Source organism: Chelonia mydas, chromosome 1, assembly GCF_015237465.2.
Source record: "Chelonia mydas isolate rCheMyd1 chromosome 1, rCheMyd1.pri.v2, whole genome shotgun sequence".
Classification (NCBI taxonomy): domain Eukaryota; kingdom Metazoa; phylum Chordata; order Testudines; family Cheloniidae; genus Chelonia; species Chelonia mydas.
The window spans coordinates 246,756,969-246,771,961 of record NC_057849.1 but is presented as its reverse complement, the minus strand read 5'-3'; the positions used below and the strand labels follow the sequence as shown (position 1 = coordinate 246,771,961).

Sequence of the window (14,993 nt, the reverse complement as noted above, 5' to 3'; positions counted from 1 at the left end):
GTGCTGCTTGCTTAGCAACTTCATTTTTACATCATTCCAGTTCAGTTTTGGCGATACGTTTGTCCACCAAGCTATCCACACGATTGAATACTGTCTGGGCTGCATCTCCAACACAGCATCCTACCTTCGGCTCTGGGCCCTCAGCTTGGCTCATGCACGTGAGTTATTGCTCTGTGTTCTTTATTCTTCAGGTAGTGACTGTGAAGGGCTGCTACAGAAAGGATTCGAGTAGAGCTGGTTGGGAATTTTTTGTCAACAAGTTTTCTGTGGAAAATTTTGGTTTCCCCAAAAATCAGGGAAATTGCCCATCAGGAAAATCAACCCAAATGTCAACCCAAATAAACGTGTTTTGGTTTGTCGAACGAAATCAAAATGTTTTGTGGCAGTTCAGTCTGTTCACCTAAACTGCCGCAGCGTGGGGCACGGGGTCACTTGCAGGTTTAAACTAGTGTAAATGGTGGATTATCTGTAATTTAAAATCTTTAAACCATGATTTGAGGACATCAGTAACTCAGCCAGAGGTTATGGGCCTACTACAGGAGGGGGTGGGTGTGGTTCCATGGTCTGCGATGTGCAGGAGGTCAGACTAGAGGATCATTATGGTCCTTTTTGGCCTTAAAGTCCGAGTCCCTCTGGTGTCTTGTAATTGTGGTTCCTCATGTCCACGCTGTGGCCTTGGCTCTCTGGCTGAACTACATTTCCCATGATGCACTGATTGAACCATCATGGGAAGAGGTAGCACATCCGGGGAACCCAGCCCATAAAGGAGAATGAGAGCATGAGGCACCAGAATTACAACTCCCCATGAGGCACCGGGGCAGCTCAGGCAGACACAGATTAATGTCAAACTGACATGAAAAGAAATATTTTGATTACGTGCAGCAAATAAAAATGAAACATTTTGATGTGGGAATAGCTAAACTTTTCATTTTGATCTGAAATTTTCCAATCAAAATTTTTTAGAACTCTCCTTTTCATGAAAAATTTCAATATGTCAACTTTTCATCCTGATTTGGGATGAAACAAATGTGAAAATATCAGAATTCCCCGTAGGACAGAATTTCTGATTTTTTGACCAACTCTAAGTATTATTATATATTTATTATTTATATTTTTGTGGCACCCAGGAGTCCTAGTCATGTACTGGGGACCCCACTGTGCTAAATACTGTCCAACACAGTACCAGACAGTCCCTGCCCCCAAAGAGTTTACAATCTAGAAATGGGCAACTACAGAAGGAAGGAGTGCAGAGATCCCTGGATTGGAAGGGGTGAGCTGCACTTCCCCTTATAACAGTCTTGTTGGCACATAAGTGAGTCTAATAGGACTTAATTAGAAGCCAAGTCACACTAGCCTTATACTGGAGATAAAGTGATAAAAAGTATAAGACGTTTGAGTAAAAGGGTGACATGCACTTAAATATACAGGTAGCCCTTTTATGAACATCTGAACACCTGTTTTTCTTGGGAGGTTTAGCAGAAGTGTTCATTACAACTATTGGCAGCTAAGATGATAGCCCATTCATCTGAACTCTTACATCAAAATATAGGCTAAGGATCTTTCTGTATTGTCCAAGGAGATAGAAGAAGGATGATCCAATGGTTAGGGTGCCAGCATGGACTGTAGGAGAGCTGAGTTCAATTCCTTGCTTTGCCACGGACTTACTGTGGGACCTTGGGCAAGTCACTTAGCATCTGTTCCCCATCTGTAAAATGGGGATAGCAGCACAGAGGTGTTGTGGGGAGAAATACAATGAAGATTATTAGGTGCCTAAATACTATAGTCAAGAGGGACATGTAAAAACTAGGGCTGTTGATTAATCACAGTTAACTCATGTGATTAACTCAAAAAAATTAATCGTGATTAAAAAGATTAATTGCAGTTTTAATCGCACAGTTAAACAACGGACTACCAATTGAAATGTATTAATATTTGTGGGTGTTTTTCTACATTTTCAAATATATTGATTTCAATTACAACACAGAATACAAAGTGCTCACTTTATATTATTATTTTTATTACAAATATTTGCACTGGAAAAATGATAAACAAAAGAGATAGTATTTTTCAGTTCACCTCATACAAGTACTGTAGTCCAATGTCTTTATCGTGAAAATGCAGCTTACAAATGTAGATTTTTTTTTTGTTACATAACTGCACTCAAAACCAAAACATTGTAAAACTTTAGCGCCTACAAGTCCACGCACAAGTCCCCAAGTCTTGTTCTGCCAATCGCTCAGACAAACAAGTTTGTTTACATTTACAGGAGATAATGCTGCCCTCTTCTTATTTACAATGTCACCTGAAAGTGAGAATAGGCGTTCGCAAGGGACTTTTGTAGCTGGCGCTGCAATGCAAAATCATAGGATAGACTGATCAGAGAAATAATTTAGAACCCCAAGAGAACCCACCTTTTACACAGGCACCTATTGCCTGCGATCACAGATCTTAACATTAGCTGGAGATCAAGTAGACACTCAGTGGTAAGAAAGGGAACTGATTTTGGCAGTAAGGATGAAATGCAAAACCATGAAGGACACTCCTGGCATCCCACTGTCTGAGGGACCAGCACTACTACAATGACACAGACCTATTATAACTCTGATAGAAACAAATGGGAGGTATCAGGAGAAAGCAGCCCGGATTTCTCTAAAGGTCTCTGGCAGGTGCAGTCACACACACAGCTCCGCAAAAGGACATAGAGCCAGATCCTCAGCTAATGTAAACTGGCAGTGCTCCACTGAAGTCAATGGGCCCCTTTGGAGGACCAGGATGTTACACCTCAGCTGCACTATATACGCACTTCCCATTCGTTCTGCACACAGCTTCCCTTTAGGGAAGGCATTGTGAATGATGGAGCACAGAACAAATGGATTGTTCCATCCAGCGAACGGGGTGGGCGTATGGATTTTACCATTGTGATGGTTGAACTATTCTTGCTCTTCCCCCCTGCTTGCTTTGCAGAGTTATCAGAGGTCCTCTGGACGATGGTGATGAACATCGGACTGAAGAACAGCGGCTGGGGAGGACTTATTGGGGTCTTCATCATCTTTGCTATCTTTGCAGTTCTGACTGTAGCTATTCTGCTTGTCATGGAGGGCCTCTCTGCCTTCCTGCATGCACTGCGCCTTCACTGGTACGTATTCGTCCCTCTTCAAGCTATGGAAGCCTTTTCTAGTGCAGAGACGAGGGCACGCATTTTACTGCAGAGAGTCCATGATGATGTGCGTGGGGAGGGGCACGGGGTGAGGGCATGTAAATACCTAATTAGAAAGTGAGACTGTATGCCTCGGTAGATGCTCATATTTGTTACAGGATGTTTTCTATTCACAGCCGTTTATTGTACCTCAGGCTTATACCATAACACTGCAAGAGATTGCACTTTCCTGTTTGAAGACGGGCAGGCATGCAAAAATATGTAAACCGTCAGGTGAAGTGGCCTAACTGAGACCTCCAAACTCATGTCTGTTGGGGAGTAGCTCATGTTTCTTCTTCGAGTGCTTGTTCACGTCCATTCCACATTAGGTGTGCGCGCGCCACGTGCACGAGCGTTGGAAACTTTTTCCCTTAGCGGCTGCCGGCGGGCCCCCCGAGGGGCACCACTGCGCCGTGCATATATACCCCGATCACCGTCATCATTCCTTGGACCATGGCCGATCCCCTAAGAAGGCATCACTGCATGCGGGTGCTTCCCGGCATTGGGCCCACTCTGACTCCTGGTCCTGCTCCTTTCATCAGAGCAGTGTTCAACTCTACCCATACCAGGGCATTCCTGCTGCTGGAGCGATTCAGGGCCAAGACCCAAGGTATGTGGTCCCCAGAGGAAACGACGCTACATATAAATGTCAAAATGCTCAGGGCAGTGCGCAGAGCTTGTGCGGTCTTCCTACCTCACCTGTCGGGCAAAGTGGTCAGAGTCCTGACAGACAACACAGCCTCGATGTTCTACATCAACAGACAAGGGGGAGCATGATCCTCTGCAAGAGGCACTCCATCTTTGGGACTTCTGCCTCGACCATGGAATCCATCTAGAAGCGTGTCACCTTCTGGGTGCCAAGAACATGCTAGCGGAACACCTAAGCAGGGACTCCTCCTCTCACCATGAGTGGGTGCTCCACCTAGAGGTAGCCGGCGTGATCTTCCGGAGGTGGGGAACTCCCCAAGTGGGGAACTCCCCTCTTCAGAAGGGGTCCAGAAGGTCCTCCTCGAGAGTAGAAAGCCCTCGACTAGACAGACTTACCTGGCAAAGTGGACGAGGTTCTCCCACTGTGTGGCCAAACGGGGCATCTCCCCTTCGCATTCTTCAGTGCAGTCAATCTTAGACTACCTGCTTCAGTTGAGGAACCAGGGTCTGGCACACTCCTCTGTCAGGGTGCATTTGGCAGCCATTTCCGCCTTTCATCCACCCATCCAGGGGCAGACGGTGTTCTCCCATGACATGACGATCAGGTTCCACAGAGGTCTCGAGAGACTTTTTCCTCGAGTTCAGTCCCTGGTCCCTCGATGGGATCTCAGTTTGGTTCTCTCCAGGCTCACGGGCCTGCCCTTTGAACCTTTGGCCTCATGCTCCCTGTCTCACCTATCGTGGAAGGTAGATTTCCTGATGACGGTGATGTTGGCAAGGAGAGTGTCCAAGCTGCTAGCCCTGACCTCAGAACCGCTTTACATGGTCTTCTATAAGGATGAGTTTCAGCGCCAGCCCCACCCAGCCTTCCTTCCCAAGGTGTGTCCACTTTCCACATGAGCCAGGACATTTTCCTTCCGGTCTTCCACCCTAAGCCCCATGAGATTAGCAAAGAGAGGCACCTTCACGCTTTGGACGTAAGAAGGGCTCTGGCTTTCTGACCTAGATCGGACAAAGCCTTTCTGTAAGTTGACTCAGCTTTTCATCTCTACAACTGATAGGATGAAGGGCCTCCCGGTGTCCATGCAGAGGATTTCTAACTGGATCACCTCTTGCATTTGGACCTGCTATGAATTGGCGGGAGTCCTTCCACCGCCGATCATCAGAGCTCACTTGACCAGAGTGCAGGCATCTTCGGCGGCCTTCCTGGCACACTTCCCAGTCCAGGACATCTGTTGAGCCATGGTCCTCGGTGCACATGTTCACAGCCCATTACGCCATCATGCAGCAGGCCAGGGACGACGCTGGGTTCGGCAGAGCGATGTTGCAATCAACACATCCGTGAACTCCTACCCACTTCCAAGGGTACTGCTGGGAGTCACCTAAGTTGAATGGACATGAGCAAGCACTCGAAGAAGAAAAGACAGTTCCTTTTCTGTAACTGGTCTTCGAGATGTGTTGTTCATGGCCATTCCACAACCCACCCTCCTTCCCCACTGTCAGAGTTTCCGGCAAGAAGGAACTGAGGGTGGGGGGAACCGGCGGCGCCCTATATACCGCATGTGCGCACCACTCCAGGGGGCGCCGGAGCCGGTCCCCTACAGATAGTGGTGAGGGAAAAACTCCCGACACCAGTGCATGTGGCGAGCACACACACCTAAGTTGAATGGACATGAGCAGCACATCTCGAAGAACACCCATTACAGAAAAGGTAACTCTCTTTTGTAAACTCCTTCCTGGTGGTGGAAGATCTAGTGTTAACTCACTGTTCCACCTGCACTTAGGGGTTCAGACACTTTTCTAAGATCTTATAAGAACCCAGACTGATGCGTAAAACAAATTCAATGCAAGGGAAAAAAAGAACTCATCGGCCCTGGAGTGCTCTTGGAGGGCTTGTGTTGTTTACTTTGCATTACGTGACATTCCATCCCTGACCACACAATACAGTGAGCAAAAACCAGCTTGTAAAGCTTGGAATCACTTGATATGGGGGCTGGAGGGCCTGAGAAGTTTGCTAGCTCTCGGATTCCATTGTACTGCATGAAGGAGTGAACTTGGCTGCCCCTGGTGGTTATCAAAGCTCTTTCGGATATTAGGTTTAGTGTAGGAACAAGGGCCTAGTTTTCACTGCTTCCAAGATACTGGTGATTGTCCCCTCACTGGCAGTGTTTTCAGACTGATGTATGAAAGGGGCTGTAATGGTCCGTGGCTCTTCTGAATTCCTTTTTCAGCCACAGCTGTTACTCTCTCTCAGACACTTTACTTTCCTCCTTGTACCCCCAACCCAAGGAAGGTGGGAACCAAATATGTCAAGGGTGGTTCTTCTTCCTTTGAAATGTAGTTGCCAACGGTGCTGTTGCTGATCCTGCCCCTTTCCATTATGTCAGAGCGGCCCTCAGGAAACCCTAGCTCAGCCACCAGTCCAGACCACATGCACATCACAAAGCTGTAGAGATTCCTGGAAACGTGTGCATGTTTCCGACACCCACCCTCCACTGTTAGTTAAGCTGCCGGTCTCTCTCTTCCTGGAGCTGATATTTTTGTACCTCACTGCTTGACTTTTAAATGTTCCTTTCTTCCCTCTCTCCCCACCCCCCTATGTTCTCTTGCAAACTCATGTAACACATTACAGTGCCTCTTAAACTTCTCTTTGTGTTTATTTTCCCCCTATCAGGGTGGAGTTCCAGAACAAGTTCTACATGGGGACAGGTTATAAGTTTTCTCCATTCTGCTTTAAGTCTATCATCGATGGAACTACAGAAGACTAGAGACAACTCACTGCAAAAACCCTTTATTCCCTGGACCATATTTTTCATTCCTTGAAACAGATTACGCTGTGGAGTACAGAATCCTCTTCAAGTGAGCTTCATATTCTATGTGGTTAAATGGAATGGTTGCGCTGGCCTAGCACTAGGTACAAACCAGACACTACTCTCATTGAAGGGTTAACCGTCTGTCATAATTTAGCAAAAATTTTAATCTAAAAGGTGACCATTTTTACCTATACAATGCTAAACTGTAAATCAGTGGAGCAACAGAACACAGAGACAACACCCAGCATGTTGGCCAGATCCTCAGCTGGTGTACACGTGCATCGCTCCGTTGATGTCAATGCTGCGTATCTGGCCCTATCTGTAGGAGTCATCTGTCTACTCTTTGGATTAAAAACAGAGGATGTGTACTGTTTTGAAATAAATTAATCATCAACTCTCACGTGTTTTTCCCCCTTTGCTGTCCTGCTTTGTGGTTTTTGTTTTTTAAGAAAACATTTAAGGGTTGATTTAGATGAATTCCTTGGGTGATCAGAAGACAACTGCATGTGATGAATCCCTGTACAAGATTACATTTCTTAATATAGCACACAAATACAATTCAAAGTAACTTGAGAAAAATGCTTGCTTTTAAAGACATCCTTTACTACGACAAACTGCTTATTATCTTATTTGTTCCAGAGCTTAACATCGCTGGATTATAGGCTTTCTCACACATTGTCACTTTAGAAAAGCATTAAATTTGAATCACACAAATACAAGGACACACCAGCTGCAGCTCAGCAATGCGGGCCTTTGGGGTTTCTAGTTCTAGTGTGTACCTGTCATGGCTGAGCTCAGTAAAGCTGATCATTATTTACTAGCAGGTCTTAGCAACAAATCCTGAAATCCTTGCTCACTCTTTACTCAGTGCTGGCCACAGGCACAACTCCCATGGGAGTCACGGGGAATTTTGCCTGAGTAAGGGCTTCACAGGATATACATCTGGGAATAAGCTCTCAAAAACCTGAGGCTCCACAGATATCTGGGGGCCTCTTGGGGTGATATAATGAAGACCTCTTGCAAGGTGCAGACAGGCACAGGCGTAGCTACCATTGCACGAGTTCAAACCTTGTTAAAACAGTAAAGAGAGGTCCTCTCTCTGAGATCGTGGTCACTAAGACTTGCCGGGTCCAAGACTAGCAGCCTACAAAATAGTCCTCACATGGGGGTAGCGCTGTATGATCTGAGCTTGGCAAGAAATTGTTGCCTGTGTATCCAGGCTTACGTGCATCCCGTTGATCTGGATGGTGTTTGTTTGCAGTAGCGAGGTGATGGGAGCTACACAGTATCATGAGGTGGTTAACAAAACAAACAAAAAAAAATCTCAGCACTTCCTGACATTTTCCACGGTAACTGTTGTCATCTCCTGTCAGGGCTATAGCGCATGTTTCCTGAGATCCACCCAGAGCAGAGGAACTGCCAAGCCTCAGGCAGTCTGGTTCGAATTCGCATCCCAAAGCTGAGGCAGTTAAAACCTCTTTCCTCCCCAGAAGTGATCCCGCTAGCGCAAACGTTAAAACACGTAGATGGCAAATCTGGATGTGCTGCTGCCCACACTGTACCTCTCATGGGGGGAAACAGCCTGGACTGTTGGCAATCTAGCACCCTCCGCCAACGTGGTAAAAGCACTTCCAAAAACGAATGCCAGAAAATGCTTCTGGCAATTCCACTGGGAATCACAAGCTGCCAGCTGCATTTGTTCCTTTGCAGTTCGTTGCTGAAAAAAGCCTTGTGGCTGACACATCATTGCTAACTTCACCATCTTTTATTTCCAGAGTACTCTCAGATTGGTGTGGCATGATGCAGACCCTCCTGCACTCCGACCCAGTGCCCCTTTCTGTTACCACATTCCTTAACACCGATTTGTTATACCGAAGCCTTGATTACATTAATGGATGAACCCGTAGCCATCCAGACCACTGCCATCCAAGTGTTCATTCTCGCATCACTGACACAATCATGCACATCACTGGATTGAATTCGTTCAGTCTTTAAGGCCGCTGCCAATTCAACAAAGGCATTGAGATGTATTATTTTCATTCGCTTTATCCAAAATCTTCATTGTTTTGCATTTCCATTCCTGTTTACGTACAAGTGCCGAGCCAGATGCATCTTCCCCCTTCTGCATGCCATAGGCATTACCGGGGCCAGGGATGAGAGGAATGTGTCTCTCACCAGGTTATTATAATTGCACTATTGTGTACTGGCCCTTATATTGCCCTCATCACCATCGTATTTAATACCTTCCAGTCGTTGATGTCTCTCTCAGGGCAGCTGCAGGAGTCATTCATTTTTACTCCTGCTCTCTCTGCCCCATGAGTATTTTTTGTGTGTTTGCACCTCTATTTCTTGGGTGGCTGACGTTCCCAGGAAGTGACATTCACATGTCTCATTGGACATGGTCTGGCCCCACTTCATTCGGAATACTAATAGGCAACACTGCTGCTTCATCTACTCCTCCCCACCCCCACGCACACATTCTATTAGCCAGTTTATTCCCAGTTTCTCTGGGCATCTGAATAATAATAATAATCTCTCTGAACTCCTTCACATATGTTTGTACAAACATGCGGCTAAGTGGGTCACCAGTGGAGAGCTCTGGATCTAAATGCACAAGCCTCTACTGCTTGAGCTAAAGAATTAGCTGTGTTAGTTTAACAGCAGTATAGACCCACAAATCTCTATACATAGCCTAGCCACTAGAGGGGAACAAAGTCAACCATGTTAGTGTAGGTTATACACTCTCACTGGTCAGGAAAGCTCATCCCATGCATTAGAGATCCACAAAAGTTCAGTCCTCCAACAGAACATTATTTGTCACGATTCTCCTGGATGTATCATTGGGAGGGCTTGACCATTGGATCTCTAGGCCTAAAATTATGAGTTTCTACTGGTTGGGAATGTCACAGAACTGTGGCCAGTTTTGTTCACATTAACACAGGGAAGTTGGCATTGTGAAATTTCTACAAAATGCTGTGATTTTACATGAAGCGTTTCAATTTTGCTGGAACCAGTTTACAAAGTGGGTATAGGATCGTGGATTTGGCACACCAAATCCTACTACTGATCCATCTAGTTCAGCATGGGCCAATACGGGACATTTAAAAGGAGGTTGTAAAATAATGCTATGGAATGTTATATGTTGGGCTGGAGCAAATTCCTTCCTGACCCCCAGAGGCCATGCGGCATGAAGTTAAAATGCTTTGGTAAGACTGCTACTATAACACTGTGTTCAGTTCTGGTGTTCACATTTTAAACAGGGAGAAGATGGTACCTAAAGAAAACTGCCCTCCTTTACTTAACTCATAAGTCCTCATTGTGAAACATAGTTCTCGTGTTAAACTGGAAATATCTGGGAATAGACGTCAGGCCGTCATGCCAGCATCAGAGGAGACCATTTGGAATCTCACACTCCCATTCATTATGTTAGGGCCTCTCTCTTTTAACAAAGGATGTCTTCCCATCAGTTTCTGTGTGTCAGAGTTTGAGAGGAGTCTGTGAATCTGTGACTTCTCCCATTGATTCCCTTCCTTCATTAGTCATGGAGAGAACAGGAAGCTCTACATGCTCATGCCACTTTCAGTTTTGCATTGTGATGATGACTATAACCACATCTGATGCTTCAGGGCTTTAGTTGGTCACCTGCAGGGGTCAGGAAGAGTTTTTTCCCCCTGATGAACAATTGGCCAGTAGTAGCGTGGGTCAGAGGGTGGGGGCATGGGAAGGGAGTTAGGTTGGGTTGGTTTGGGCTTTTGTTTGTTTGTTTGTTTGGGATTTTTTTGCCTTCCTCTGAAGCAGGAGGGATTGGCCAGAGGAGGAGACAGGACAACAGATGGGATGGATCAGTGCTCTGAGGTGGTATATGGAGGCCTTTTTCTCTATAGCTGGCCAGTGCGCCTTGTTCACGTGCTCAGGGTCAAACTGATTGCCATTTTCTGGATTGGGAAGGAATTTTCTTCCAGGGCAACTGGCAGGAAACTTGAGAGTTTTCACCTTCTTCTGTAGCATGAGGCCTGGTTTGCCTGCTGGGATCATCTGGGCACATCTCACCGAATCAATTCCCTGACACTGCAGAGGCCTTGGGCATAGGTGGCACCTCAGTCTCTCCTGTTCTCTGCCTGTGGAACACAATAGTTTAGTTTCCTGAGGAGTTAAAATTGCTTTAATCTAACCCAAATTATTGAGCTCAATATATGGGTAACTGTGTAAAATGTAATGGCCTGTGATATGCAGGTAGTCCGATTAGGTGATCTAGTGGTCCCTTCTGGCCTTAAATGCTATGAAATTATGGGTTGGTGTTGCCCTTTTAAGACGGGACAGGTGAAATGTTGTCGTGGAGGAGGTGTGGCTCAAGGATATTAACCTGCATATTTTAGTGTAAATTCCTTAAAAACATTTCCTGGAGGCACAGGGTGAATTGACCTGTTAAGATACCGTAAATGCAGCAACTTACTTTGGAAAGGAATGAGGAAGTTTTGAAACCCTTCATTTAAAACCCAGACAAGCCAGAGCTGAAGGATTTAGAGAGGGATGTGTGTGCCCCAGGCTAGGAAGAAAAGTAAGTTATGGAAGCTGGCCCCTAAAGCAGCAATGCAGCTAGTGCAATAAAAGGAAAAGAGGCAGAATAGTTAAAACTGTAAACGAGGAAAGAGCCATTTCCCCAAGTTTGAGAGCTTTCTAAGGTAAGAAACTTTCACGCAAAAATCAAAACCAAGTCCTGTCTAGGTGGAGTGGGGTTATTTGAATGTTTGTGTGTTTTGCTGTGACGGAGACTACGTTATCTAAAGGCCTGGTGAGCAGCCATGTATTTCCTATACCTGCCTCCATTGCTGAGAAATCCTGCCAGGGTTCTCATTGTGGGTCAGTTAATCTTTCTGTGTTATCTCTGTGCCACTAAACTTTATCACTCAGGCTGCTCCCTTTAGCTAGTGCATTATTGTGGTGGTGATGGTTATTAATGTATCACTTATACAGCACTTAATGTTTTCAAAGTGACTTACAATTATTAATCAACTAACCCTTGTGACAGCCCCAGGAAGGACAGAAGACTCTAGCTCTTGTACCAGGGCAAACAAGTTTGGAAACGTTTGGGGGGAGCAAGCCTGCCCTTTTAGTAAGAGCTGTAGTAAGATTTCTTGGAAGTATTCACATATGGATAAAAATGTCACTCTCCGCTCACCCATTCTTGTAGACATAAAAGCTGTTGTATAGCATGTAGTACTATAGACATCTGAAGTATACAGCGTCTGTCATGATGCATCCAGCACCAGACACTGTATGGAGAGAGAGATGAATATACAGGGCATGTTTCTGTGGTGCTGCTCCTTTGTAGATGTGAAGCAAGGGGCTTTTTCTCATGACCACCACAGTGGCACTGCGAAAGATCTATCAGTGTATTTAACTGTGAAGCATCCAGCCAGTGTGGGAGCACTGGAGAGTGACTAAAAAGGTAGAGCCTTCTGTTAACATTGATTTGCCAAATGCTTTCTCTGCACTACCCTCGATTTAGGGCTCTGATGGGCACCTTACTATCAAACTGTCTGAATCAGCATATGCAGTGGGGTAGTAGCTGTGTTGGTCCCCGAATATTAGCCAGACAAGGTGGGTGAGGTAATTTTGTTTATTGGACCAACTTCTGTGGGTGAGAGAGAAGCTTTCGAACTGCATGGAATTCTTCTTCCGATCTGGGAAAGGCGCTCCAAGCCTCACTGAGAGTACGTTTCCCAGATCTGAAGAAGAGTCTGTATAAGCTCCAAAGCTTGTCTCTCTCACCAGCAGAAGTTGGTTCAGTAAACGATATTACCTCACCCACCCTGTCTTTGAAATAGTAAAAGCATGGCATTAGGGCCTCGTCCAGTGCTCACTGAAGTCAATGAGAGATTTTCCTTTCACTTCCGCAGGCTTTGGATCGGGCCCTTACTAACTAAAAGACCTCCTGTGTCTCTCTCCTTTCATCTGCCTTCCAACCCCTACCCTCCACCACAAACACTCTAATAATAAGAAAAGGAGGACTTGTGGCACCTTAGAGACTAACAAATTTATATGAGCGTAAGCTTTCGTGAGCTACATCCGATGAAGTGAGCTGTAGCTCATGAAAGCTTATGCTCAAATAAATTTGTTAGTCTCTAAGGTGCCACAAGTCCTCCTGTTCTTTTTGCAGATACAGACTAACACAGCTGCTACTCTGAACTCTAATAATAATCACCACTTCACTGCATCGAAGCCAGCTCAGGTTTGGCATACCGCAGCTTTTCAGCAGTGCACAGCAATATTAGGGCAGGACGTACTGACAGAGTTATTTATTTATCTCTAGCCTTTATAGTTGTGAAGAAGACATTTCTAACCTGGAATGAAGCACTGTTCTCTTTCCAAGGGCTCTTCTAGATAATCCATTTTAGTAACAATTTATATTGTTTCCACTTATAAACGGTTAAGAATTGGGAAGAGACAATATAAACATATTACAGATATGAGTAGTATGTGTTGTGGACAGTTATAAACACCTCAAAGGAAGATGTTATAAGCTATGCCAGGGGTTCTCAAACTGGGAGTTGGGACCACTCAGGGAGTCGTGAGGTTATTACATGGGGAGTCCCGAGCTGTCAGCCTCCACCCCAAACCCTGCTTTGCCTCCAGCATTTATAATGGTGTTAAATATATAAAACCGTTTTTAATTTACAAGGGAGGTCACACTGAGAGGCTTGCTATGTGAAAGGGGTCACCAGCACAAAAGTTTGAGAACCACTGAGCTATACAATAAGCAGCTTATTGACCTGTTGGACTCTTTAACAATTTATAACAAAGATTCCGTCATCGAAAACATCTGTTAATCAATTATTAACCCTTTAAAATATCCCTCAGTGTAAAGTGTTGACCTAAATTTTGAATGCTTCCAGAATTCAATTTTTTTCAATGTTTGTGTTCCCCTCTAACTAATATAACTGACATTTTACATCTCTTTAAAATGTCACAGTTCATTTTTTTTCTCTCAAACTCTCTGACTCTTTTCAAACCATTGTCTTTTCTGATTTGGCCTTTTGGTCTCTATCTATTTTTGCCTTCAGTGTTCAACCCTCTCTGTCAACATTTCTCTCCTCCATTGCCTCTCTCCCCTTGCTGGGCCTACTGGGATAGGAAACAGCACATTGGTCCTGCGCCTGGAAGAGGAATGTGTTTGAGAGGGTGACTGAGTGAATTTCTTAGCGTAACTCTCCAGGGGCCCAACCGAACTCCCACTGACGTCAAAAAGAGAGCCTTCCATTGACTTCACTGGGAGTTGGACCCACATCCCGAATGCAGGCAAGCGCACAGCCCTGCAGCGTTAGTGAAAACACTAACCTTCATCTCCCCAGCCAGCAGAGGAGACCTGTGATTGCCTCCATTATAATCTTTTGGACTTGTTTCCCCTGCCCCGGAGGCAGTAGAATGTGAGATGGGGGTTAAAACTGTTTGAGGAAGCTGGGCAAAACAACCTCATGGTGTTATTTTCATTGAGGAGCGACACCAACAACGGGCAGTGTTTTGCTGGTTATATAATGGGGGGTTAGGTTGCACAGAATACACTGCAGTGTTGTTCTCGGGCAGCGTACGAAGGGCTTAAGAAAGAGTGCTTAAGAGCACAGATGCGCGATCCCTTTTGATACGTGTGCAGGGTGTTCCAACCTGCTGGGCTTAATTTCAAAGCATGATATAATAATGATTAGCAATTAGAGAGCCCATTATGTCTTTAAAAGAGCTTAGCCAATGGGAAATAATCCCCACAGCATTCCTGTGAGGGAGGCATTGTTGTCCCCTTTTTACAGACACATGGAAGATTTAAGCTCTAACTCCCTTAGGCGTCTTTGCAAATCCCAGCCTCCACAACTATCTTCACCCCGAGACGTTGTCCTTTCAGCACAAGGTTGAAGGTGCCGCTGATGGCTGGAGCGGGGCAGTGTTAAGGTAGCTTGCTTTGCTGCTGCCCAGGCTAATCCCCATTGAATGCAGAGAAAGAGGATGGCAATCCCTAATGTTGTGCGTCTGGTCCTTTCCCCAGCACTGCTGGTACCTCATGTGAAACCCAGTGTGGATCTGTTTCTGAGGAAACCGGAAAAGCAGGCAGAATTCCAACTCAACAGCACAACCCTCTTTATTACATTCTCAGTGCTTGTGTGTAACGAGGAACCTGCCCCTACTGGGACTTCATCTGGAGCGATGCTCTCATTTGTGTCACACGAGAGTCTCCCCTAAACAGGAGGTGGCTCTTGTGCCAGCCAGGGCGGAAAATGTTTTTGTTGCATCCCCACTCCCCTTCCAAACAGCAGAGGAGAAAAACAAACAACCTGAGCATCACAGTG

General features: G+C 45.5%; 2 protein-coding genes across 5 annotated transcripts in view; both read left to right on the top strand.

Moving 5' to 3' along the window:
* Window positions 1-7,052, top strand: part of ATP6V0A4 (ATPase H+ transporting V0 subunit a4) — a 47,968-nt gene extending 40,916 nt beyond the window's left edge. For all 4 annotated transcript variants that reach the window (XM_043541553.1, XM_043541556.1, XM_037879307.2 and 1 more), the window contains 3 exons: window positions 41-158; window positions 2,965-3,136; window positions 6,519-7,052. In XM_043541553.1, the coding sequence (XP_043397488.1) occupies window positions 41-158; window positions 2,965-3,136; window positions 6,519-6,612 (384 nt within the window). In that variant the 3' untranslated portion in view covers window positions 6,613-7,052. The remainder of the gene's footprint in view (window positions 1-40; window positions 159-2,964; window positions 3,137-6,518) is intronic.
* A 3,986-nt stretch (window positions 7,053-11,038) lies between these two features.
* SVOPL (SVOP like) overlaps window positions 11,039-14,993 on the top strand; it is a 46,481-nt gene continuing 42,526 nt past the window's right edge. The window contains exon 1 of the mRNA XM_027834481.3: window positions 11,039-11,339. The gene's annotated coding sequence lies outside the window, so the exon portion shown is untranslated. The remainder of the gene's footprint in view (window positions 11,340-14,993) is intronic.